Source organism: Amblyomma maculatum, chromosome 8, assembly GCF_055883805.1.
Source record: "Amblyomma maculatum isolate TAMU_Amacu chromosome 8, ASM5588380v1, whole genome shotgun sequence".
NCBI lineage: Eukaryota > Metazoa > Arthropoda > Arachnida > Ixodida > Ixodidae > Amblyomma > Amblyomma maculatum.
Window position 1 is genome coordinate 67,704,094 of NC_139351.1, and position 27,028 is coordinate 67,731,121.

Consider the following 27,028-nt stretch of genomic DNA (forward strand, 5'->3'; position numbering starts at 1 on the left):
CTCTGGTTGAGATACGAGAGCTGCGAACGCTCGGAAAGAGCCAGCCGAATGTGTTCGGAGCGTCTGATTTCAACACGCCGAATGTGTGTGTGCCTATCAAGGTTCTCTGGAACTACCTAAAGCGACCAATCGAAGGCGGCATTAATTTTTTATGCGCTTACAAGTACAGTAGGATCACCCAAGCCGAGCATCTCAATTTTGTTTGCCTCGCTCTGATTGGATGAGCAGTTTCATGACGTCATTAATACGAATAGCGTCATTAGTCATTGCCATAGCAACCTACGCCCTTGGAATCTGCACCAATTGGTTGTCATAGCAACTACCGAGAACCTAGCAACCTTCGTTTGAGGCTCGCAGTCTCAAAAAATCACGACCATGCATTTCGCAGTGGTAGTTGGCAAGTGACAAGGTCGGGAACTGATTGGACAGCGGGTTTTGGTGACGTCATGAAACCAGACTGCATGGTCTGGTTGGAATGAGCTTCGTGCTCAGGTACCTCCTTCTATAAGGAAGGGTCAGACGACAATATTACAATGTCGAGGATCTTGTGTTTCCTCGTTCTCCGTCTCGTTAGTCAGTACACTTTTTGACCGACATACTCTCCTGAAAAACGAAGTGCGTGCAGTGACGCTCGTCTGGTATGAACTTTATTGTCTTTTGAATGAGTATACACAGCGTTCCTCTAACACTTAGAAGCAGAAGTATGTTATCCTTGTGGTAGAACGTGAAAACTGATTGAGGCCTTGACTGGCATTGGGTATGAGCCAATAATATTTTTCATTTTCTCTCGTTTTTGAAGGTACCGAGTAAATAAATGCTTTGCTCCATACAACAGGCAACCCTGCCGTCTCGTCCGAAACGCTTTGCTGCTGAAGCAGCTGTACACGCGTGACGACTTCGGCTTCGGCTCTCCTGTTTGTAGATGGTAAGCATTTCGGAAGAGGCAGCCTCGGTCCTGCGTTTAAAGAAGAAGCGAATGCAAAGTAGGCATTAATAATAATTAAATAATAATTACGCTGTGGTTATGCAGCGTTATCTCAAATACATTGAAGGAAAAAACAGCAGGAGTGCAAGCCAAGACTGAATGTTAGTTCATTTGACAGTGGTCCCAGGCATGTCCCAGGATCAGCATGCTGCATGATCAATGCGCTTGTTAATACATACGAATCCTTCGAAAATATTGGACTGTGATAATAATGACCGCTTACGAGGAAAGCGATGACCAAGCGACTGCCTCACAGAGAATTAATAAATGAATAATGCGTGAACGAGAAGATAAAAAAGGGTGAATAATGAGATGCCATCGTCGATCTCACCGTGTTTATTCTGATTAGTCAGATATCGACGTGGGCAGGACTCGGTCCCGCATCCCGTGCTTAGCAATCAAGCGCTACGATCATATAGTAACCGTGTCTGGTTTGAAATTCAGCGAGGTTCTAAGTAGCTGAACTACAGAGGACTCTCTATTGAACATCGTAACAGTGCATCGCATCTAGACAGAAAGAAAAATAATAAATACCTGCGATAATTGTTTATTCTTTCTCCAGTTTCATTTTATTTTTCTTTCCATAAATTAAAGTAGAGGGAGCTGGAAGAGTTTAAGATGTGGCATAAAAGAGAACTTTCTCTGCAGCACGCTGATTAAATTTCTACCTGTCTTAGTGGACATGAATGTTGAGTTATGATAAGTCAAGCCTAAGACCGCATATGTTTGAAGGAACGAAGCGTCACCTACATTCAGGCGAAGCTCTGGTTTGTCGCTTTAAAAGATCCAAACACTTAACCGCCATTTACTCCTAAAACGCGAAATGATAACGCTCGAACAAATAACGGCTGCACGCCGTTTAAGCCTGGACTTCGCCACATTTCCTCACAAATGAGGCGGTAGTAGGTGCGCTAAAACTAGGCGCTCTTCATCGTGTCTTCGCGTCACACTCTGACGCTTTCGGAATGACCATATGTTCTCACTGAGCTTGTGTGTGTAGGTGACATTGGCACGGTAGAATAAGTGTAAAAAAGGCGAATGTTTACATCAGTTTAACGAGGATTGATGGGGAAGGTCAGGCTCGCAAAATCGATACTGTGGTGTTTTTTGCCTCACGTGACCCTGACTCTAGTGTGATGTCATCAAGACTCCAAGAAAGATTAGTTATATATTTAGTTGGCGAAAAAATTTCCACGTTGTGAACATGTTCCAAAGAAAACCATGCAAGGAAAAGATCAATACCCCGTCAATCTATAACGGCTGAAAGGCTAACACGAATAGAAGTTTACATGAGTGCGCTTTTTGATTGTGTATTCTTACATCTGGAACGTTGCGAAAGCCATTACCTTACAAGGTAATCTTTAATTTAAGTTCATATCTCATGTCACTTTGTCCCTATAGCCGCATGATGGCTACGAAGCCAAAAGGTCAGGACACAAGACGCACTTATTAAAGAAAGGAGTTTTTTTTACACTCACCTCTTTCACCAGCGTATACGAAGAAGCTGTTTTTCTTTTACAACGAATAAAGCAACAGCTTGAATATCCCAATTTTTTACGATATCTTATGAGGCATGGCATCAGCTTTTACATTATATCTACTGTACCATTTTGCAAAACAAAATCTAAGCATCAGGACAGGAAATGCAATTATTAACAATTAACCGAACGCCGATGAATTCCACCTTGATTAACGAAAAATAAAAAAATTAAGTGATTTAACTCCTTTTGGTCGAGAGGCAAATGAGCTCACCTTTGTTCCTGAATGTGCGTTACTGCTGCTACCGGGTGCTCCTGTGGCGTGCACTAACCGAAGGAGGCAGAGAAAAAAAAAAACATTTACGATGACTCTAATCTCGAAATACACATCCGAAAGACGAAGTGTTCTCAAGCACTCAGGTGATAATTAAAGGACACATATCGACCGTATAACAGATACTATTGCACCATTATGTACAGGGTTTCGCGATAATCATACACATTTCTGAAACACTGAAGACAGAAAAATGCGTTATTATTGCGAAACGTGCAAATGCCTTTTCGCTCAAAGAAAACGCACCATCAGGAGTAGACAGAAGACAGATATTAGGTTCGCGAGTGCATAAATAACTCTACATTATAAAGCCTATGGATGACAAAGAAAAGCAAGACATCATTAGAATGAAGGCAACCGTAGAAGGCACGACAGTATTGCGCTCGTCCTGTCGTGTTTTTTACCTTCGTGTCGTGCTTTTTGCGCGTTATCTTTCATGGCATTACAAAATCGACGCTAACTAGCCCGACAACAACTCTTGCACCATCACAGAAGCGTGGGAACGCTTCGGTACAAGTTGCACGCTGCAGATGAGTGTGATGAAATGAAGTATAGGTACACGTTAACATCCTGTCCAGCACATTTAGTAGATGATTAGTACCCCTTTAGAGCCAGGTTTGTGTATATCACGCTTAGTGAAATCGTGTCTTTATCAGCGTCGTTTGCACTCTCCCCTTTTCGAAACTACTTCAACGCTCCCTTGCTTCTTTTACAGCACTCTGCAGCATATTACTACAGAAGACCATCCAATGCAGATGAATGAGCGATAGTTAATGTGACACACGCTACCCTGCCCTGCCTTGCGACCCCCATTTCCCCTTCCTTCACACAGCATTTGCAAGGGAAGCTGACTAGCGTGTGCCATTAAAGAGCTTTAGTTTACCGTGATCTGCGATCTGCTACTGTAATCCGCCACCGAGTGTTCCACTGCGCATGCTCAGATCCCGTTGACACCGAAAGAGGGCGCCACATACTAGATGTCGGATCATAGACCTGCCGCGTCGGGACCAATCAGCTTGTGCGCCCTGCCCACTAGCGATAGAGGGCCACGGTGGCGGACATCGGATCAAGGTATATACGGACTATCTCTCTATTAACTCTGTCGCGTCATACCATAAAGATGGGAGCTTAAGGGTCACCTTTAACTACAAACTTTCAGTGCGAAAGAGCCTTTTCGTAGCTGTGCGGCTCTGCTTGGATGGCCGCTAATGAGTGTCTACTCTCTTATTACACCAAACTGCGTCAGTATTTTCCATCACACTAGCTGCTGCTAATATTCACATCACCACAACGGTAAGCCTTTGAAAATTTTCTATGCCACCTAACTACGCCCACAACGGTGTTATTAAATAACTGCTACCACGGACCTATCCCGACTTGTTCTGCGCTTCTTTCTTTTTTAATTTGATATGCTTTGAAGATCAGCCTCTCTTATTCCGCTTTGTTCCGCTTTGAAGCGGTAAAGGGGGCACGAAGAGACAGAGTGAGTTATGTAGTGGTGATAATGATAACCTAATTAAGGATAATATAGTGGTTAATATAGCGCTTCGGGGCGTCAAGGGAAGGAAGAAGAGGCTGGAGAAAAGAAGAAGAAACAGAAGCCACAGTGGTGTGTGCTGCTGTTCCTTGGGGGACTCGCAGCGCTTAGACAACAAATAAACACCCCTGTTACGTACTGAGTACGTAACAATTAGCACAGTTTGCTTCCTCTGCTCATTGTTTAAATGAGTGGAGTAAAGCGTGCGAAAAGGGTTCTGCAAGCATTTTGAGATGCCATTATGGCGCTGCTGATAATGATCGCACTAGAGATACCTCAGCGACTCAATGCTTCAGCAAGCATTAAAACATCTTCAAACAGAATACTATGGTGCCTCCTAGCTTGGAATTTCTGCCGCTAGAATGCGGCTTGTTTACGCATCGTAACAAAGGCAGCTATCATAGTACAAAGAAGAATGACGGGCTTGGTAAATATGAACGTTTCGGATTTAGAGCGCCCTGGTACAGTGCTTTGAAAGCACGACCCACGACAGAATGCCGAAAGCGCCATCTTCACGCGAAGGTGGCATTCTTTCACTAGGCTCAGATTTTGCATTGCAACGACAGTTTTACGTCGGAGCAGAACAGAGAATACATTAATGGACTGTAAAAATTTTTGTTTCTCCTATTCCACTTTCATCATTATTTCGCCATCCTCGCTCTCTACTTCTAAACTCACGGAAACAGGCAGAAGACTACTGAGAAGACTAGGCTACCAGGCGGAAAACACGCCAGACCCAAACGAAAACATTCCAGACGAAATCCGGCGAACCCTCAGAATTCGCCCGATACCACGAAATATGGATCCCAACCTACACGCGACCAGAAGACAGGCAAGAGCAGAATACGTGGAGAACCACCTAGCTAAAAAGGCATATACAGTATATACAGACGCAGGGCTATACCCGAGAGACAGATACAGCACCAACACGAGGATAGCAGCAGCGGTGGTTGACTGCTCAGGCAACACGATCAGCTGCGCATCCGCGAGAGGAAGATCGGTAGTAGACGGAGAGGAGATCGCTGTGGCACTCGCAGCGGCCGAGGGCTATCGAAGAAACGAATCACAGGTTATAATAGCAGACTCCAAGACAGCCTGCAGAAGGTTCCAACAAGGAAGGATCTGCAGGGAGGCCCTACGCATTCTCCTCGGCGCAGGAGCCTCGGGCTATACAGCAACACAAGTAGTTTTCTGGGCACCGGCGCACACCAACATAGAGGGCAACATGAGGGCAGACAGCCTGGTTCGCGAAATCACGCACCGAGCCTTGCTGACAGAAGACCTCGTGGACCCCGTGATGGTGGACCCGACGTACGCAGATATTTTAAATCACTACAGAGGCACCAGGTTAAAATACCCTCCGCCCCACAAGCGACTCACACAAGCGACCAGCTGGAGAAGACTGCAGACTGGCACCTTCCACAACTTATACATTCTAAACAAAATGTTTCCCACACAGTATAGAGATAGCTGCCCCTGGTGCGGAGACAGTCCGACCCTATACCACGTCACATGGGAATGTAAACACAACTACACTTTCCACAAACAAACTAACCCGAGTGCGGAGCAATGGGAGGGCCTGCTAACCAGCTGCGAGCTCACCGCCCAAAGGGCATTGGTGCAGCACGCATGCGAGGTAGCCAGGACCAGTGGAGCCCTGGAATGAGGGAACCACCCGTGCTAAGGAGTCTCCAACGGTGGCGAAGAAGCGGCTGCAGGAAGACTCTCCGAGACTAACCAAAAGACCTCAATAAAGTTTTTTCACTCACTCACTCAAGGACTAAGCTGACATTAATTTAAAGAAACGTAAAAATCTTTGTGTTGCTCCTAACATTGTTTTCGTTGTTCTTGTTATAATAATGTCTCAGCAACAATTGAGAAACAATGTTTTAAATGCTGAGTACGCGCAAGGAAAAGCGCCGGGCAGATGTAGCGTTTTTGCATCCATTTCGAATTGTAAATCGAATTGCCTCTGTGCTCGTGACTGGACGTCAAAGTGTCATGAAGCGATGAAGATAATTTTACCATGTAACCCTGCATCCACGAATGTCATCCATGCCTTGAACCACGGACTGCACGTCACTGCAAAAGGGTTGTGAGATAACGAAACGGGCACCGTGAGTGCGCACTGACGGTTTATGTGTACAACGAATAAAACTGACAGGTAACGCGAGCAGAAATTATATATTGTAGCTGCGATGTTAGCTTATACTAACACTAAGTACGAATATCAATTTTGTACTGCAGTAAGTGAATTTATGTCGCAGTTCAGGTTCCCAAACCATAAGTGATATAGCAAGGCTGCTTTATTGGAAAAGAGTTTTGAAGATGCCTTAAAATACCAGTGTCCTATTCCACGCGTAAACTAACAAAGTAGAATGTTAGCCGCAACAAAATGAACAGATACTGATTGTTCAACTTGTTGACACCTGAAAACAAACTGATCAATAGCAATCTCAAGAAAAGAGTTACCGCGAACGATGTCTTGCATTCTATGTGACTGGCTGCAGCCAAGAATACGATTAAAATGGGAAACATGTTTTGGTTTTTGGGTTTATCTCCCAAACATACATCGACTATTACGAACCGCCGTTGTGGAGGGTTCATCTTAATCACCTGGAACACATTATGACTTCGAGAAGAATACGTGTGCTTGTTTTTTGCTTTTGTCGAAGTGTCGCCACCGCAGCAGGGATAGAAACCCCGGTTCAGCTGTCGAGTGCTTTAACCACATAGCCATCCGGTTAGTGCAAACCGCAGTTATTTTTTATCAAAAGCGGAAACTTCTCATTTAAGGAGTCTAATGTTGAGTGATATGATCACATTGCTAAGCAGTGTGACTGCGAAATTCGCGTACATTGTACTTATATTTTTTGCGGCCACCATAAACCTCGATATAAATTTTGCTATTCGTGTTTAAAAGGAGTAACAAGCATTCTTGAAAAAAAAAACAGGGGGGGGGGGGGGGTAAGTGACTGCGGCCCTGTAAAGCTGGCCTGTAGCTATTTTTTGTTCTTCGGGCTTTCCGTACCATGTGACGACGAATATCAAATAATCCGACGATGCACAGACTGTTCCTGAGAAGGTTAATACCATTTACAGACACATGCCCTTCGAGGCTTCTAGGCATCATTTTTGTGCATTGTAATATATCTAGTGCTGATGGGCATCAGAAAATGACATGTAATTTAACTACAAAGATGGTTGCTCAACGTGTAATAATAAATTTTTACTTACAATAGCCGCCAAGCTGCATTAGAGACTTGAATCCGGCCGTTAGTAAGAGCCATGCCATTTATTGAGCTCCCTTTCAAGCTAGAGCCCTCAGAGTTTCGAGGTAAAGAATTTTGGCCTTGGCAGGAATGTTCCAAACGCCCCGTACGTTCGGAGAGCGTCAGCCCACTTTTCATTGATGGGCTTCACTATGTGGAGCTCGCGCCACGTGACAAGCTTCTCTCCCCTGTCCGCGCTGCGGGGCTATCCGCTGTTCACGTCTTCCGAAGTAACGGGAGAGTGACGGTCACGTGACACTTGCGCCAGTGAACGGCTTTAACTGAATGACGTTCCAGAACGCGCTTCAAAGACGCATTATGTTGACCAGCTGGATAGTTGATAAAATTAGTATCATAAATTGTGTACCAAATTATTAGTAGTCACAGTTCGCTGTTCTCTGATGTGTTCCAATGCCGCAGAAGGTATGTCTCTACCGCAGGATCTCATCTCTCTAACCCCCCCCCCCCCCAACAGACACACACGAAATCACCTTCCCTGCAAAAGACTATACGTGAATATTATCTAAAATCTTCAAGCGAACGACGAACCAGCTAAATTGAACTAATTTAAAACGTATTGTAGATGGCGAGCAGGCTCTAATCAAGCATATGTCCCCATACAATCATGGTATAGGCAAAAGCCGTAACGACTAATTACCGTACTGAGCAACATGACGAGAAACATTAAAAGATATTTCCGCGAACCATTGGAAGCCTTATTTCCAGTTGGTTTCAACAGTCGCCAGCACGTGGCCTTATCACTGTGAGTGTAGCGCATGGAACGGCCTTGCTCAAGCTTGTTGTCTCGAGACGTGGCTTTATACCTTTGTAGCTCCAGATCCACTGACATTTTTCCCGATTGGTCGCAGCGAAACGCAACTGTTTCCGTGTCGTTCCAGACGTTTCCGGGTTCCTTTGGCCAGTGGTTATCTAGACGGTTCTTCAACCACATTCTTTTCTCCATGTTCGCCCACTTTAAATCGAGCGCCGATGAATGCAACGAGTATCGACGACCGACGAGTGCGATTGCTGCTTTAGACGCCACCGTGTTGCTTTATTGTTCTGCGGGCGCAATTCAGCCCAGTAAAGAGTGTTTTCGCGCATCATATCAGTGTTTTTGCGCATGTCTTCTCATTTGGTGACAACGGCCTTTTCACCGCATCGTGACATCTATCACATGGTAATCTAAAATTGTCTACTACTTACCTCCCAGGCGAGACTGCATTGCGACTCCGAAGAATTTTGCCTCCAGTACCACCGAAGTGCTCTGGCCGCAGGTCGAACTCCTGCAGCCGTGCGGAAAAATTCTGTTGCGGAAAAATGCTGATTGATCGTCAAGATTACGATGTCACAACCACATAACCTCGTGCGAGAACTTCAAACACACTGCATTCAGTATGAAGCTTTATAACCAAATAGTGAAGGGTACAAATTAAGCCAAAATTGGCGGGAGGTATTTCAGAAATTTGAAGTAAATGAATGAATACATTTGAAGCCATTGGAGTTCGAACCCAGGTCTTGTGCATGCCAGACGGGCATTAGGGGACGAAGGGTCGTTGGTACCAAGCTTGTTAGAGAGACACCTAGTGAACGAAGTGAGGTGCGTATTACTAATCTGCGTTTGGGATGTGTCAGTTCAGTTCGGTCGTTCAGTCGTGTCCGACTCTTCGTGACCCTATGGACCATGTCACGCCACGCTTTCCGGTCTCTCACTATCTTCCTAACATCACATAACTTCATCTGAAGTGCCTCGAGGATGCCATCTAACCATCGCGTTCGCTGCCTACCCCTTCTCCGGCGACCCTCAACCTTTCCCAACATCAAATCTTTCTCCAGCGACTCCTCTCTTCTCATCAGATGACCAAAGTAGCTGAGCTTTAACTTTAGAATTTGACCCTCCAAAGAGCAGTCAGGGTTTATGGTCGACAATATCGACTGATTTGATCTTCTGGCAGTCCAAGGAACTCTCAAGAGTCTTCGCCAGCACCACAATTCAAACGCGTCAATTCTTCGGCGGTCAGCCTTTTTCACAGTCCAACTCTCGCATCCATACATCACAACTGGAAAGACCATGGCACCAGTTATATGGATCTTGGTTGGCAGACTAATGTCTCTGCTCTTTACTAGGCGGTCAAGGCTAACCATTGCTCTCTTTCCCAGAAGCAGACGTCTCCTAATTTCATGGCTGCTAATTTCATGGCTGCAGTCTCCTTTTGGGATGTGTACTCATGTTCAGTTTTAATAATTGAAAAGAAAAATTATTTACACAAGAAGATGCTTTAAAAAATTCGAGCAGCGAAAAGGCGATATGAAAAGCGCTTCGCGTTTATTTTTAAGGCAAAGCTTAAGTGTCAACCTAATTTTTGTAAATATTTTGTTGTTTATTTCTTATTCTAACCCGGCGTCGGAGAACGGCCCAGAAACCAGTGCCCCTAAAAGAAGACTCTACAGCCAGCAGCATTAATAAAAGGGCTCAGTTCAATTGCCCAAATCAAAAGCTCCCTAGTTGAAAGTCTGGTCAGTGGCAGAAGGTCCTCAAGCTCAAAAGAATTTATGTTACCCTCCAAAAAATAACATTCTGTGCCTGTGGAAGCCAAATAGAGAAATCTGAAGAGAACTGCTTAGCCTGGTATTCAGGAAGACAAAGGAGCACAAAAATAAAGTATTCGGATTTAGAAAGGAAACACGACGAGCGCGAAGTTCAACAGGCTCGTTCTGTTCCCTTTTTACGACCGTGTTCCTTTTCTTGCGCTCCTGTGTCTTCTTGAAGGCAAGCGTTCTTGTCAAATCTTTGGCGAAATGACTGAAAGTTCCGACCAGCTCCGCCCCCCTTTCCGCGGGCAGAACATTCGTAACACATGTTCAAACACTGATAGCATATGGATAAAGCTAGCCTTGTACTCCACGATAAATATGTGACCACATTAAAACATACATTGCTTCTTATAACTTAAAACAAAATAATCTCAACAGGAACCAGAAGAGTCACTCTAAACACGAATAAGCCTATAGTGGAGTGAAAAGGGAGTATAGTTTGTCCTCTAGCGCATTCCCTACTAAAGTCAAGGCATGCTATCTGAGCTCTGTGTAGATTTTCAGCACTAGAAATATGGGAGCCAATTATCACTGGAAAGATGTGAAGTTCTTGCAATTAAAATTATTTAATGACTTTTCTGTGTCCTCTAATTACGAACGTGTAAACCTCTGGTGCAGTGGTCCACTGCCTCCTTTTATTGCTAACTGCATCAAATAAGTACTATTTAAGAAGAGAATATGCTTCTCCTATCAAACATAGCATTCCATTTGGTTAGTGGGGAAAGTCTAAATGAGATCTTGAAGAGAATACCATGCCGCTAGAAGGGAGTGCGCTAAGGGCATGTTACTCCCTTTTTGCTTCTTTTTAGGCTTATGCGTGTTTAGAGTGTATAGTCGAATCCTTAATTGTCGAATACTTAAGCAGCGAGTGGCCCTCAGTGAACCTCAAAGAAGACTGTGCATATTCACTTTACCTGCCCAAACGAAAATACCTCTAGTTGAAATTGTGGTCAATGATGGAAGGCCCTCATTCCCAGAAGCTGTACACTAGTAGACCTCCTGAACGTCAGAACATTCTGGGTGATTCGAGGGCACGCTGGAGGCGCGGCTTTCGGCCATTTCACACAGCAGAAATGGCAGCAAGGGGCTATTCATACGCGTCCTACCTCGTCGTAGTCTTCATTGCCATCGTAGAGAGCGGAGACGTAGTCGTAACCAGGGTTGCCATCGCGGACGTACAGAATGTCGTCGCCACCAGTGTTCCGGTTCACTGGAAAACAAAGTGAGTGCGAGGGGGAAGCATAAAGCTACCAAGTAATGAGCAAGAGTTTGCACGTTTTAGAAGGAAAAAAAAAAAAATGAGCGACCAAGTTCGCTCACTTTCATCTTTCTTAAGGAGAGGGTAGACCAACTGCATGGTGTCGAGCAGCCGTTTCTCGTCGACGAAGGGCAGCATGACAGTACCTGCGAGCAGCATTTGTTCACTGTCTACACCCTTGTTCAGGCTGCTGACCAGTGCACGCTGTTCATCTTCATTACGATGCAACTCGCTTTGTTCTAAACTCTATTCCTTACCGCACGATTTGGCCTTGTCAGAGCTAGGTGCACTTAAAGAATGGCACAGTATCAATAAAAAAAAACTCCCCTTCCCTCTTCCAAACTGGAACGGACTTCCAGGTACCATCGCTGCTATCATCTGCTCATCAAAGTTCTTTGAAAGTTAAAAAAATATGTACTATAACAATGTTTTTATAATGTTTCCCACCCCTATGTAACACCCCTTTCAGGGGCCTTTAAGGAAATAAAATGAAATGAAATGAAATGATCACCACACCATTGGGATGAAATCGTACGGAGTAGGAATGAAGTTTTCATGTCGGCTGCGTTTTTTATTTCTTATCCGCACAGCTCTTACACATAAAAGAAGTCTGGAATGCTTGAACAGAAAGGGGTGTGGCCGACGAGGATTATGCGGTAGTTGAGCTTGTCAGCCGTTCCCAAAGTACGGGTCCGAGCGCTAAGAAGAATGTACGCCACAGTAATTTATGCTTGCAAAACATAACTGCAGAATAACACACTATGCAGTTGAGTACAAGCATACTTGCATGCCTGCTAATAATCGAATGCTAAAACAAAAAATCCTTTTCTTATAGCCCAGCTGTATATTCTCTCATCATTCATTCGAACAGAATGGGAGCAGTTGTTTATATTCATTGCTCGCATATGCAAGGGTAGGGAGTTTGGGGGGGGGGGGGGGGGCGGGGTTGCTGCCCAATTAGGGCGCAAATTAGGCTAATGCCGCCTCAAACGTGTCTAAAAGGGATTGGCTGGTTGGGTTTGTGGAGTTCCACGCCCGAAAGCGACTCAGGCTTTGAGAAACGCCGTAGCGGAGGACTCCGGATATTTCGACAACCTGGGTTTGTTTAACGTGCACTGAGATCGCACAGCACACGGGCGCCTAGCTTTTCGTCTCCATCGAAAAAAGGCCGTAGAGGCCGGGATTTGATCCTGCATTCTTGGTAACAGTAGCCGAGTGCCCTAACCAGTACAATTACCTTGGCTGGTGGAAGCAGGAAGGCACCTACCTTGCCATTCGTGTCTGTTGCCGTTCAGGTCGACCATGAAGGAACACGGGTAGAAATCGATGATGGGGGACGCCTGAAGAAAAGACTCTAGTTGTGAGTATTGGCCAGCCACGGTACGTGATCAACACAGGTGAAGTCACGAGATAAACATGCGTCACATTCCCTTTTGACGTACTCACGCTATAGGTAGCCTCGTTGTACGCGGCAGAGCACTGGAATGGAGGCACACTAACTTGCGCTATTTTTGTAATGTAGCTATGTTATAGGCCTTTTATGTATGCTTTAAAGAACAGTAGTCACGTGTGGCTTTCAAAATTAAAAAATTCATTCCCAATCTCCCGTGACCAAACGTTAGAAATAACCAACAGAAGCACGTATTTTCCCTGCCCCATAACATTTCACTCTGAGCGCGCTGAAGGCGGCATGCGTAAGAGTGTGGTCATCGCCATTTAATAGTTATGACGGCGCCCTTCTTTAATATTATGGCAAGAAACTCTAGCCACGAGACGAATGGGCACAAGCAGCTCGTTTATCCTGAAGAGAATATTTTCCATTTTATTTGGCATGTAAACAAAGACGAAAAATGTAAATGTGAGCAAACTAAATTCACATAACTCGAGGTCATCACATACGTCGCGAGCTTGAACTGAATTAAGGTGACGAGAAAAACAACAGGCAAACTAAAGAACCGTAATGGAAGTGTGATTACCTGTCTAATAACCTGCAACAGTGCCGATAGGCCCTGTTGCCGAATTTCATACCAAAACCTTCATATACTAAACAAAAAGCACCCTACGATATACGCGGACACATGTCCGTGGTGCGACGAAAAACCCACACTATATCGCATCACACGGGCCTGTCAAAAACATATATGTGATCTGCAAAATACGAAACGCGAGTGCGGAGCAATGGGAAAGAGTGCAGTCCAGCGATCGCTGCGAAGACCAGCAAGGTCTGGTACACGAACTTAACGGCCGGCAGTGGCCAGCGGAGCCCTGGAAGGAGAGCAACCGACCATTGGTTGGAGGTGGACGAAGTCTACGGAGAAGGCTCCTGGGGATGCAACAAGGAGGCACCTCTGAAGATGCCTCAAAACTGCCGAAAAATAACAAGGCCAAATAAAGATTTTTTTTTCTTCCTTTTCTTCGGTTGAGATGCTATCATATTTGCTCTGTTAAATGAATTTCAGAAAGAATAAAAAAATGGCTTGGGTTTAGCTAAGGTTAAGCGTGGATATCTCGAAGCGAAAAGCTTGGATGATGCTTATGGTTTAGCTTATGGTTGTTTTATGATTTAGCCTATGAATATGCTTACGCTTTAGATTATGGTTATGCTTTAGGCGTTTCAGACTCGGCTTTGCTGCGTCGTTTAGCGAGAAGTTCTTCTCGTTGTGTGGGTGTCTCGGACGCTCGTTGAACTTTCACCTTTCATTTCTTTGCTCCTTTTCAGCCAACTCTCGTGGTAGCACTTCTGTATCGATAGTATGTATCGGCTGCATGTTAAATTGATACTCTTATTTCAATGTCATGTTTAAAAACTGTGGATGCTTGAGAGCGAAAGGGGAAAGGGAGAAAGGGGAGTCGTAGTGAAGGGCTTCGGAGTAATTTTGACCACCTGGGGATCCTTAACGTGTGGTGTACGATGTCAGCGCACGTTCAAGATCCCCAGATGGCCGAATTCCTCCGCAGCCCTCCTCTACGACTCTTCTTTCTCTCTTTCCACTTTCACTCCCACATTTCTCCCTTCCCTCACGGCGCGGTTCAGGTGTCCACAGAGCAAGTGTTGTTGTTGTTGTTGTTGTTGTTGTTGTTGTTGTGGCTGTAGAAAGAACGAAAAGGAAATGCACGGGCCTGCTACTGGCTCTGTAGCTGAGCCACCTCCACTGCCTTTTTATTGATTTATTTAAAGGAAGGGAAAGGCACGGTAACTGTCTTACTTGTTTTTTTTTTGTGGACACCGCAACCGCGCCGTAAGGGAAGGGAGGAAGGTGGGAGTGAAAGTGGACAGAGAGAAAGAGGAGCCGTAGTGGAGGGCTACGGAGTAATTTCGACCACCTGGGGATCTTTAACGTACGCTGACATCGCACAGCACACGGACGCCTCTTCGTTTCTCCTCCATCGAAACGCAGCCGCCGAGGTCGGGTTCGAACCCGGGTACTCCGGCACAGTAGTCGGGCGTCTTACCACTGCACCACCCCGGCGGGGCCCTCGTGCCGACGGCTGTTGTTGCGGCGCGCGTCTTTCTTTCCCTCTTACTTTTCTTTCTTCTCTATTTTCTCCTCGTGCAGACAGAAGAGAAAATAAAGAAGGAAGAAAAGGAAGAGGGAAAGAAAGACGCGCGCCGCAACAACAGCCGTCGTCCACCAGCGAAGCGGTGGCGGGTGTAATGACGGCCCACAACAGACAAAAATTCGGTGGCAGGCCAGCCCCCGCCGCAAGCGGCGGTGACCCACCTGCCCCCACCCCATCAGGGGACCTCATCAGATACTGCGTCATTCCCTTCTTGTGACAGAGTTGGCGGCAGTCACACGATTCGGTGGTGGACGACGGCATGAACCAGATTCAACTCGCCCAACTTTCAAACTTACTACTTTTCTTTTTCTTTCTTGTCTATTTTCTACTCTGTCCGCACGAGGCAGCGGAGGTGGCTCAGCTAGCTGCAGTGCCAGTAGTAGGCCCGATCATTTTATTTTCCTTCTTCCTTCAGTAGCAACAACCTGCACGTTCCTGACTTCACTCGTGCCCCGCCGGGGTGGTGCAGTGGTAAGACGCCCGACTACTGTGCCGGAGTACCCGGGTTCGAACCCGACCTCGGCGGCTGCGTTTCGATGGAGGCGAAACGAAGAGGCGTCCGTGTGCTGTGCGATGTCAGCGCACGTTAAAGATCCCCAGGTGGTCGAAATTACTCCGTAGCCCTCCACTACGGCTCCTCTTTCTCTCTTTCCACTTTCACTCCCATCTTCCTCCCTTCCCTTACGGCGCGGTTGCGGTGTCCACAGAAATCAAGTGAGACAGTTACCGCGCCTTTCCCTTCCTATAAATAAATCAGTGACTTCACTCGTGCTCTGATATACGCTGGCTCACGCAAAGCGCGGTGTTGACTAGCGTAGTGAAGCTTTTTACTTCAATATTACGAGCTGATGCCTCAGTGCCCTCGGGTATTCCGGACAGTAGTCGGGCGTCTTACCACTGCACCACCCCGGCGGGGCAGTGGTAATACGCCTAACTACTGTGCCGGAGTACCCGGGTTCGAACCCGACCTCGGCAGCTGCGTTTCGATGGAGGCGAAACGGAGTGGCGCCCGTGTGCTGTGCGATGTCAGTGCACGTTAAAGAACCCCAGGTGGTCGAAATTTTCGGAGACCTCAACTACGGCGTCTCTCATAGCCTGAGTCGCTTTAGGACGTAAAACCCCACAAACCGAACCAAACCAAATCACTGACCTCACCCGAGTTAAACTTGAACGTGTAAAGATGACACTGCGCTGACTCAAACGGCGATGAAGGCTGATGGGTTCTTCGGCGATCAGCTGTCGCACGCACTGGAAGCTAGAGCTGCATTGTTCTGACCCGAGATTGCGCTTCGCAACACGATCGCCTCGCATCACCGGTCACCGTCTCTAGTCCTCCGAGCAACCCCAATAAACCCCTCTTCAAACGCGTCTAACGTATATACAGTCACTTAGGCTAAAGTTCTATTCTAACTTTGTCTACTCATTCTATAAAACTATCGCAACTCATATCAGGGGCGCATACTGATTTATGCGGTCTGCCACTATACTTTTTTAATTTAGAGCGTTAACCTGCCAGGTGTCTCTGCAATGCCTCATATGTTCTTTCTTCGATCATGCAACAGAAGAGATAGCCGAGCGTTCTGTTTCATTATAACTGAGAAGCCCGAGCAGGAGCAGCTGTACGAAGACGCACTAATGTTACTAGGGCAATTTTTAGTGCGACTGCCATATTTCATGAGGTCTAAACGAGCCGTCAGGATGTACGCCACAGATACTGCGCGTTTCTTTTCCTGTAATCAGTTATTATTATATTATTCAGACATCCCCAGGGAGCATGACCGATACTGCACGTTTCCTTTCTTGTAAACCGATTACTAATGAAAGCATTAGTAGAGTATGTAAAATGATAGTGATGATGGTAATTAACAACAAATACTGATAAAAACAATCCATGCAAATTAATGGGATAAAAATGTAGCACCAATCCACGCTGTGAAGGCGGCTGGACGCGGAGCTCTAAAACGACACCCAGTTACCCATTGCGACGTCACTTGAAAATTCACACACGTGACTATACAAATTCTGGCGTCTTTACTTTGGTTGGTTGGTTGGTTTTGTGGGGTTTAACGTCCCAAAGCGACTCAGGCTATGAGAGACGCCGTAGTGGAGGACTCCGGAAATTTCGACCACCTGGGGTTCTTTAACGTGCACTGACATCGCACAGCACACGGGCGCCTTGCTTTTCGCCTATGGTGTACCCATGGTAGCTTGGAATGAACTGAATGGGTTGCTATATCGGCCTCCCTGTTTTATATGACAGCGTGGTGATGGCACTACGTGATTTCTATGCTGTTGGGTACTTTTTCACTCAAAGTAGCTGTTGTTGTTGCGACTGTACAAAGAAGGAAAAGAAACTGCACGGGCCTGTTACTGGCTGTGTAGCTGAGCCACCTCCACTGCCTGATTGATTTATAGGAAGGGAAAGGCGCGGTAACTGTCTCACTTGTTCTCTGTGGGCACCTCAACCGCGCCGTAAGGGAAGGGAGGAAGGTGGGAGTGAAAGTGGAAAGAGAGAAAGAGGAGCCGTAGTGGAGGGCTCCGGAGTAATTTCGACCACCTGGGGATCTTTACCGTCCGCTGACATCGCACAGCACACGGACGCCTCTTCGTTTCGCCTCCATCGAAACGCAGCCGCCGAGGTCGGCTCCGCTGCCTCGTGCGGACAGAGGAGAAAATAGAGAAGAAAAGAAGAAAAAGAAGAGGGAGGGAGAATGACGCGCGTTGCAAGAGCCGTCATCCGCTAACGAAGCGGGGACGGGTGCAATGACGGCTTACAGCAAATGCAACCACCGGTGGCAGGCTATCTCCTGCCGTAAACAATGGGGACCTACCAGCCCCAGCCCCGTAGAGCCAGGAGCAGCCACCCTTCTCCCCCCCCCCCCCCCCCAGAGTATCTCACGTAACCTTAATCTTTACCGGGAAGCACACGCGGGAAGCAGGAACGTGCTCCGCATTGTTTTCATACATTGTGTGGTTCGCACTTCAAACGAGGGCTTCGAATGACGTCAATATCTTTCGAAGCAGCTGAAAACCTAATCTTTACCGGAACGTGTCGGACGGTGTTCCCATTCACTTTTACTTCCGCCTCCCTCCCTTCCCTTACAGTGCGGTCCAGATGTCCACCAAGAATTGAGACCGATACATGGGCCTTTTCTTACACTCCCGTTACGGTTTCAAGGACCAGATGTCGTCGGTATGACTCCCCGACACGTGGTAAAAGCTCGACTCGAATAACAATTCTGTGTACATTAACCCAATGAACCGTTCAACACCGGTCTGAACCTCGGGTGACCAGCAATTAGACCAGTTTTACGGTTATGCCTTTTTTGCTCACTACGACACGAACTTTTCTTCGACAATAAGGGTATACAATTTCGCTGTAAAACAATGACTGGTGACGATATTTCATAATAAATTTGGTTTACATTGTAGAGATCGCCAGGCAGGGGCGACCGCGGCCACATTTATTTGAGGAGAAGCTGAAGAGGTGACGACGGCAGCGTCCGGCCGAGGCGAAGAGAAGGAAGCAGCGCCGGCGCGAGAGCTTAGGAACGCGCGCGACCTTCGCCTCGGCCGGACGATGCCGTCGTCACCTCTTCAGCTTCTCCGCAAATAAATGTGACCGTGGTCGCCCCTGCCTGGCGATCTCTACATTTGTGGTGACCCGGAGAACCGTGCCTTCACCCCGGTGGCGTCCTAGGATGGCATATTGGCAAGGCCCGGCTTTCGACCCGCCACTTCCGATGTTCCGGCCTGCAGGCGTCGGCGGGTGGTTCGCTCAACTGGAGGCTGCGATGTACCAGAACTGCATCACCATCCAGCACTTAAGCACGCTGTCCTCACCGAAATCTTACCACCTGACATCCTCTGCCGGCTTGCCTGCCCTGCCTCGAGTGGCCGGCCATACGATGAGCTGCGTGCTGCCGTCCTGGCGTACTTCAACGAAAGCTACTGCCCGCTGCCGCTCTACGACGCGGTAGACCCGCTTTCGCCGCCGCCAGCATCCGCAACCTCACCAGCATCACTCTCGTATACGGCTGCATCCTCGGGGCACAGCACGCCGCAGCTGTCTCCGACCAGCTCCCTGCCACTCCTGCCTAGCGCATCCGGCCCGGCTACTCTCCCACACGTATCTATAGTCTACGACACAATAATCGCAGCCCCAGCTGTTCCGTCCTCCTGTGCCGTCACTTACACTCCCATTATACAAGTGGCAAGCTTTGCCGTCATTCAAGTGCTGGCATGCGAGTCGTGTGAGGCAGCAGCACCGGACTTGAGCACGTGCCTCGATTTCTCGCACCAAGCGTCCTGCTCATCGTCTGCAATTGCCCTCCATCGCGATTGCGCATTAGTGGGCTCCGCAGCCACCTCGCTCGAACACCACGCGCTATGCGACGCAACATCTCTGGTTCGTGTCACAGAGCCTATGGCCACTCATTTTGCATTTGTTGTGCACCTCCCACTTTTCCAAGCCCCTATCAGGCGGCAACAACATGTCAGCTTATGCCTACCGCAAGTGGCCCGTGCGTACGTACTACATCGCAGCCCACAGCCGCTGTCTTCATCACGGTTAATTTTGCCCTCTCGTGCTGCAAGCTTAGGACGGTACATAGCTCTTCGTCAAGTTCCCTCCCCAAAACGGGCTCGCCGCAGTGCTTTGCAGTATCCATTCGGCCAGTTCGTTGTGAGCACAAAGCCTGCCTTCAGCGCCGTCACATGCACCACCGACACCCTGGTGAATTTACCACAACTAGCCCGCCCCGTTCAAAATCACTCTGTCAGCCGACCTTCGCAGCAGGCGGAAGAGAACAAATGTAGAGATCGCCAGGCAGGGGTGACCGCGGCCACATTTATTTGCGGAAAAGCTGAAGAGGTGATGACGGCAGCGTCCGGCTGAGGCGAAGGTCCCGAGCGTTCCTAAGTTCCGTGCCAGTGCTGCTTCCTTCTCTTCGGCACGTGCCGGACGCATGCCACGCGAGTCACTACAACATGAAAGGAAAGGCCCAGTATCTGTCACACTTGTTCTGTGCACACCTGAGCAGCGCCGTAAGGGAAGGAAGGAATGAACGTGGGAGAGGAAGTGAAAAGAGAGGAAGAGAAGCCGTAGGGCTGCGGAGTAATTGCGACAACCTGGGGATCTTTAACGTACACTGCGGAGCTGGCCCTACGGGGCTGGGACTGGTACTCCCCTGATGGGGCTGGAACAGGCGGGCCACCGCCGCTAGCGGCGGGTTGTTTGGTTGGTTCACAGGAAAGGAAAGGCGCAGTATCTGTCACACTTGCTCTGTAGACACCTGAACCGCGCAGTAAGGGAAGGCAGGAAGGTGGGAGTGAAAGTGGAAAGAGAAAAAGGGGAGTCGTAGTGGAGGGCTGCGGAGTAATTTCGACCACCTGGGGATCTTGAACGCCCCACCGGGGTGGTGCAGTGGTAAGCCGCCCGACTACTGTACCGGAGTACCCGGGTTCGAACCCGACCGCGGCGTCTGCGTTTCGATGGAGGCGAAACGAAGAGGCGTCCGTGTGCTGTGCGATGTCAGCGCACGTTAAAGATCCCCAGGTGGTCGAAATTACTCCGTCGCACTCCATTACGGCTCCTCTTTCTCTCTATCCACTTTCACTTCCACCTTCCTCCCTTACTTTACGGCGCGGTTCAGGTGTCCACAGAAACAAGTGTGACAGATACTGCTCTTTTCCCTTCCTGTTAATCAATTAAGAATTAAGAAAAATTACCGACGATTACGTTACTTCCTAATGCGAAATTTGAGCGCAGCAAAGAAGCTGTTTCACCTTTTCGATAGATTGAGGCAAAGAAATCGAGCAACACATGTATGCGCTATCACAGAATTTTTTTTAGAGCGCAGCTCTTTGGCGCCCATTCTTGGGTTTCGCGGCGGCGTCGGCGTTGTCCTTCGTAACCAGCTCCACTTTCACTCCCTACCTTCCTTCCTTCCCTTACGGCGCGGTTGCTGTGCCCACAGAAAACGAGTGAGACAGATACTGCGCCTTTCCATTCATGTGAACCAATTATGAAAGGCACGCTTCACAGCTCAAGTAGACTTTCACTCTCACCTTCCTTCCTCCCCTTACGGCGCGATCCAGGTGTCCACAGAAACAAGTGTGACAGATACTGCGCCTTTCCATTCATGTGAACCAACTTTGAAAGACACGCCTCAGAGCTCAAGTGGACTTTCACTCTCACCTTCCTTCCTCCCCTTCCGGCGCGATTCAGGTGTCCACAGAAACAAGTGACCAACACTTCGCCTTTACATTCGTGTGAAACAATTATAAAAGGCACGCTTCACAGCTCAAGTGGAAGACGCGACCACAAATGGTGCACACTGCAAAGATAATTCATGAATAATGCGAGCGCCCACACCGAACTGCATGGTAACATGTGCAGTAACCGAGAATTCACACACTGACAGAGAAAAGCATCATATTTTTATGTAGCTTGCTTTTATACACCTAATTCACCACGGTAAAAAAAAAGAACTTCGCTTTTCAAAATATGTCTCGAATGGCATCGTTCCAGCATTAAGCTCTTTGGCGCCTGTTCCTGGGTTTCGCGTCGTCGTCGCCATTGTCCCTCGTAACCAGTTGTCTGTAATTGTACATATATGTCTTGCTCGAATTAGTTGCCTAAATCTATAGAAAAGCTGAAACAGCTGACGAGCTGCGCTCAAATTTCGCATTAGAAAGTACCGTAATCGTCGTCATTTTTTATTTTTCACACGTATTCCTTTAACAAAGACTCCCTTCTCGGCGGCGGCGATGAGCTTCTGCTTCAGCCTCGCTTACACCTGGTTGCTCTCGACGGAGGCGATGAGCCTCCGCTTCGGCGGTGCGAACGGCAGGGTCTTCTCGACGGCGGCGATGAGCTTCTGCTTCAGCCTCGCTTACTGCTCTGGATTCTGGCGGCGACGGCGCTGGGCCTCTGCTCTGGCGGCGGCGGCGGCGGCGGCGGCGGCGGCGGCGGCGGCGGCGGCGGCGGCGGCGGCGGCGGCGGCGGCGGCAGCGGCAGCGGCGGCAGCGGCGGCAGCGGCAGCGGCGGCGGCGGCAGCGGCGGCGGCGGCAGCGGCGGCGGCGGCGGCAGCGGCGGCGGCGGCGGCGGCAGCGGCGGCGGCGGCGGCGGCAGCGGCGGCGGCGGCGGCAGCGGCGGCGGCAGCGGCAGCGGCACCAGCACCAGCACCAGCACCAGCAGCAGCAGCAGCAGCAGCAGCAGCAGCAGCAGCAGCAGCAGCAGCAGCAGCAGCAGCAGCAGCAGCAGCAGCAGCAGCAGCAGCAGCAGCAGCAGCAGCAGCAGCAGCAGCAGCAGCACCAGCACCAGCAGCAGCAGCACCAGCAGCACCAGCAGCACCAGCAGCAGCAGCAGCAGCAGCAGCAGCAGCAGCAGCAGCAGCAGCAGCAGCAGCAGCAGCAGCAGCAGCAGCAGCAAGCAGCAGCAAGCAGCAGCAGCAGCAGCAGCAGCGGCGGCAGCAGCAGACGGAGGACTTCCACCGGTCGTCTCGCTCATGGCTCAGAAAGAACTGGCAGATAATTTCGCAGTGGCGAACGGCAGCGGCAATTTCGGCTCGGGCACATATACAGATCCGCCGCCACCGATCTGGCTCTCTGATTGCCACCGCACAGGGGTTGCATTGGAGGAGGAGCGAAGAAAGGAATTAAGTTCGAGCCGGCGCTTTGACAACCGGAGACTCGCAGGAAGAGGGGGGAGGGGGGCGGCGTGTACACCCAGCGGCAAACAAGGGGGGCAGAAGCGCGCGCAGCAAGCGGACAACGCGATAAAGGGAGGAGGGAAGAGATAGCAGCGACTGACCGATGCTGCTGACGCCGATAGTGAGTCAACCCCAGCTGCGGAGTTGGTTTCAGGGACAACGCCGCCGATGCCGACACAAACAATATGATACCCTCGAATCCGCAGCGCCAAGAACCAGGTCTAGCCGTGGGAAGGTGGTCACGTATTGGTCGACGTACCGGGGCCTACGTGAAATAACCGGCGCGTCGGCAACTGAAGAGCACCCTATCCGCCACACAGGAACAGGGAGGGAGGGGGGACCCTCCCCTCCTCTTTCTGCATGGCGGCGACGGTGTTCTATGCAGTCACGTACGCCCGACTACTGTGCCGGAGTTCCCGGGTTCGAACCCGACCGCGGCGGCTGCGTTTCGATGGAGGCGAAACGAAGAGGCGTCGTGTGCTGTGCGATGTCAGCGCACGTTAAAGATCCCCAGGTGGTCGAAATTACTCCGTAGCCCTCCACTACGGCTCCTCTTTCTCTCTGTCCACTTTCATTCCCACCTTCCTCCCTTCCCTTACGGCGCGGTTCGGGTGTCCACAGAGCAAGTGTGACAGTTACTGCGCCTTTCCCTTCCTGTGAACCAATAATTTAAATATGCAGTCACGTTATCTTGACTCTCTAGCGGCGTCAGCGGCATCCAGCGGTATCAGTCGGTCGCTGCTAGCGCTGGGAGGATGAAAGGGGGGCGGAGCTGGTTACGAGGCCGACGACGACGCCGACGCGAAACCCAGGAACGGACGCCAAAGAGCTGCGCTCTAAAAGAAATTAACGTGCGCTGACATCGTACAGCGCACGGACGCCACTTCGTTTCGCCTCCATCGAAACGCAGCCGCCATGGTCGGGTTCGAACCCGGAAACTCCGGCACAATAGTCGGGCGTCTTAACACAGCGCCACCCCGGCGGGGCGCCGCTTGCGGCTTGCGGCGGGGGCTAGCCTGCCACAGAATTTTGTCTGTTGTAGACCGTCATTGCACCCGCCACCGCTTCGGTGGTGGACGATGGCTGTTGTTGCGGCGCGCGTCTTTCTTTCCCTCTTCCTTTTCTTTCTTCTCTATTTTCTCTTCTGTCCGCAAAGAAAGAAAAGGAAGAGGGAGAGAAAGACGCGCGCCGCCACAACAGCCGTCGTCCACCACTGAAACGGTGGCGGGTGCAATGACGGCCTACCTTCTGTCCGCACTTTGGCAGCTGCGTTTCGATGGAGGCGAAACGAAGAGGCGTCCGTGTGCTGTGCGATGTCAGCGCACGTTAAATATCCCCAGGTGGTCGAAAATACTTCGTAGCCCTCCACTACGGCTCCTCTTTCTCTGTTTTCACTTTCACTCTCACGTTCCTCTCCCTTACGGCACGGTTGAGGTGTCTACAGAAACAAGTGAGTTACCGCGCATTTCCCTTCCTATAAATGTAATTTGGTTCACAGGAAGGGAAAGGCGCAGTAACTGTCACACTTGCTTTGTGGACACCCGACCGCGCCGTAAGGGAAGGGAGGAGGGTAGGAATGAAAGTGGAAAGAGAGAAAGATCAATCCCGTTTTCTCTTCTGTCTGCACGAGGCAGCGTAGGTGGCTCAGCTACAAAGCCATTAGCACGCCCATGCATTTTCTTTTCATTCTACCTATAGCTACAACAACAACATCGCGCAGCACACGGACGCCACTTCGTTTCGCCTCTATCGAAGCGCAGCCGCCAAACGAGCTGGCTTATTTCTCTACAGGCGGATGCCCCTAGAGCCTTTCTCAGCACACTTCCTATTCATCTGAGAGTGCTGCTTCTTCCATACACACTTCTGTTCATGGTAAAGCACGCTTTACAGGCGATAAAACAAAAACCCTGCATTGACGGTTAGCGGTGTTGAGCCAAATCATGACGGGCTTCAGAATAGCGTCACAGCGCATCATTTTCGCCCCGCCGCAAGCCGCAAGCGGCGCCCCGCCGGGGTGGCGTAGTGGTAAGACGCCCGACTACTGTGCCGGAGCTCCCGGGTTCGAACCCGACCACGGCGGCTACGTTTCGATGATCCCACACAGACCTTTGGGGTGCAGAGCAGTGCATTCCAAAGAGGGATGCAATACAGTGTACCTATTTCGTTCATTTGTAATAAGAACCACTGAACAGGGTGTAAGAAAAGCTGAGGACGTGGCGGCGGTGTGTGTTTGCTTAGCGTCGCAATTTTTAAAACACCAATTCCGTGCAGCCTTGCGCATCTATGCAGGAGGTATTTTAAAATCACATATGGCGCTCTCGCAGCGCCCCGAACCGTACTCCAAACGCGATGGCTAATTCCCCCATCATAGTCTGCCAATGGAAGTTCAGGGGCTTCAATGCAAAGCGACGGGCCTTGGAGCACACCCTGTAGGCTCAGCCGCATACCCCTCACATAATAGCACTCCAAAAAACATACACTGACACTAAGCCTGTCAGTTACGCCGCATACAACCAGCAAAAAACCCAAAGCCAAAGACCCAATACCGCCGTACTGGTCCATAGAAATCTAACCGCTAATCAACTGGATTTGAACTACGCTGAAGTCCCGCATACCTTCATACAGGTCCTCCCGAATACCCAATCACACGCCCCTATTCATATCCTAAATGTCTATAGCCCCCCCCCCCCCCCCCCCCAGCGGCAAGACCACACGAGTAGCCACCCTTATCCGCAAGGCCTGCATGGTCGCAAGTACAGGAATGCTCCTTAACTTTAACGCGCCGCACGAGCAGTGGGAATATCCTCACAAAACATGAGGCCGTAAGGGACTAAAGTGTGGGAGACCACCCAGACACTGGGACTTGCACTGCTCACCTACCCCGAGATACCCACCCGCATAGGTAACAGCATCACGGGGGACAGCTGTCCTAACCTCACTTTTGCTCGAAACATCACAGATGCGCGATGGGAAAATATTGGCATGAACCTAGGCAGCGACCATTATGTTCTCAGCACGACATTCACAGCCACACACTGCAAAGCCCCTGGCCGCACAGTCACGCACACCAACTGGGACGCGTTCAGATACGTGCATACTAAAAGTGCATCCATCCCTGTCGAAGACCTGGACGCCTGGACTGCCTCACTACTCCAGGATGCCGAAAATGCCACCTCCACGACTACACAGGAGGAGGATGGATTAACCCTGATACCAAACTCATCCACATGTGCGAAGCACAGCATAGCCTTCACGCTCGCCGGCTGCGACGTAAACATAACCGCCCTCTTAAACTTCTCCTCGCACGCCTCGAGCGAGAAATCGAAACTTACGCCACCAAGCTTAGCAGGGAACAATGGCATCAAACATGCGCCCGCCTAAACGGACAGCTAGGCTGTACAATTCATGGTATCTGCTTAAACATCTCCTTGATCCGACCCACACTAAGGCCACATCCCCCAAGAACCTCGCCTGAGTAATGCACGCTTTTCAGGGCACAAATGAGGAACTGCTCGACACTCTGACAGACAAGTACATTAACACCTCGACCGAAATCCCCACCCCCGCGGCATACACGGGACCTCCAAACACCGATATGGCAGGGACATCACAACAGCCGAAGTTCATGCAGCCCTCAATCACATCAAGACCACCGCCGCCGCAGGTAACGATCATATAACTAACAAAATGCTCCGTAACCTCGATGACCAGTCCATCGAAGCACTCACGGAACTTTTCAACACTCATTGGCATGATGGTCGCCTTCCGGATACCTGGAAGCATGCCAAAGTGATCTTTACACCTAAACCGGAAAAAAAACTTGAGCTGGGCAATCTCCGACCTATTTCCCTTGCATCTTGTCTCGGTAAGGTCATGGAACACATTATCCTTAATAGACTTAAAAACACCACAGACAAAGAAGATCTCCTTCCGCCCACTATGATCGGGTTCAGAGCCGGACTCTCCACTCAAGACATCATGTGGCAAATACAACATGGTATACTCGACCCAGGTCCCATCCGGGCCACACGGTCAATTCTCGGCCTCGATATTAGCAAAGCATTTGACAACGTATCACATGCCTCCATTTTGACAAATCTCGCACAGAAGAATGTGGGCACCCGTACCTACAATTACATCGCAAACTTCCTGCACAACCGCACCGCAGAACTCTACATTGGCGAACTCATCAGTGAGATTACCCTGGGCACCAGAGGAACCCCACAAGATGCAGTCCTCTCCCCTTTCCTCTTTAATGTCAATATGAGGGGCCTTCCCCTACTTTTAAACGCC

General features: G+C 49.4%; 1 protein-coding gene across 1 annotated transcript in view; it reads right to left on the reverse strand.

Moving 5' to 3' along the window:
* Positions 1 to 639: 639 nt before the first annotated feature.
* LOC146181373 (5'-3' exoribonuclease 2-like) overlaps positions 640 to 27,028 on the reverse strand; it is a 66,723-nt gene continuing 40,334 nt past the window's right edge. The window contains exons 22-28 of the mRNA XM_084575775.1: positions 12,727 to 12,799; positions 11,522 to 11,605; positions 11,308 to 11,411; positions 8,813 to 8,892; positions 6,360 to 6,416; positions 2,738 to 2,790; positions 640 to 955 (exon numbers count right to left, since the gene is read on the reverse strand). Of these exons, the coding sequence (XP_084431901.1) occupies positions 2,766 to 2,790; positions 6,360 to 6,416; positions 8,813 to 8,892; positions 11,308 to 11,411; positions 11,522 to 11,605; positions 12,727 to 12,799 (423 nt within the window). The 3' untranslated portion in view covers positions 640 to 955; positions 2,738 to 2,765. The remainder of the gene's footprint in view (positions 956 to 2,737; positions 2,791 to 6,359; positions 6,417 to 8,812; positions 8,893 to 11,307; positions 11,412 to 11,521; positions 11,606 to 12,726; positions 12,800 to 27,028) is intronic.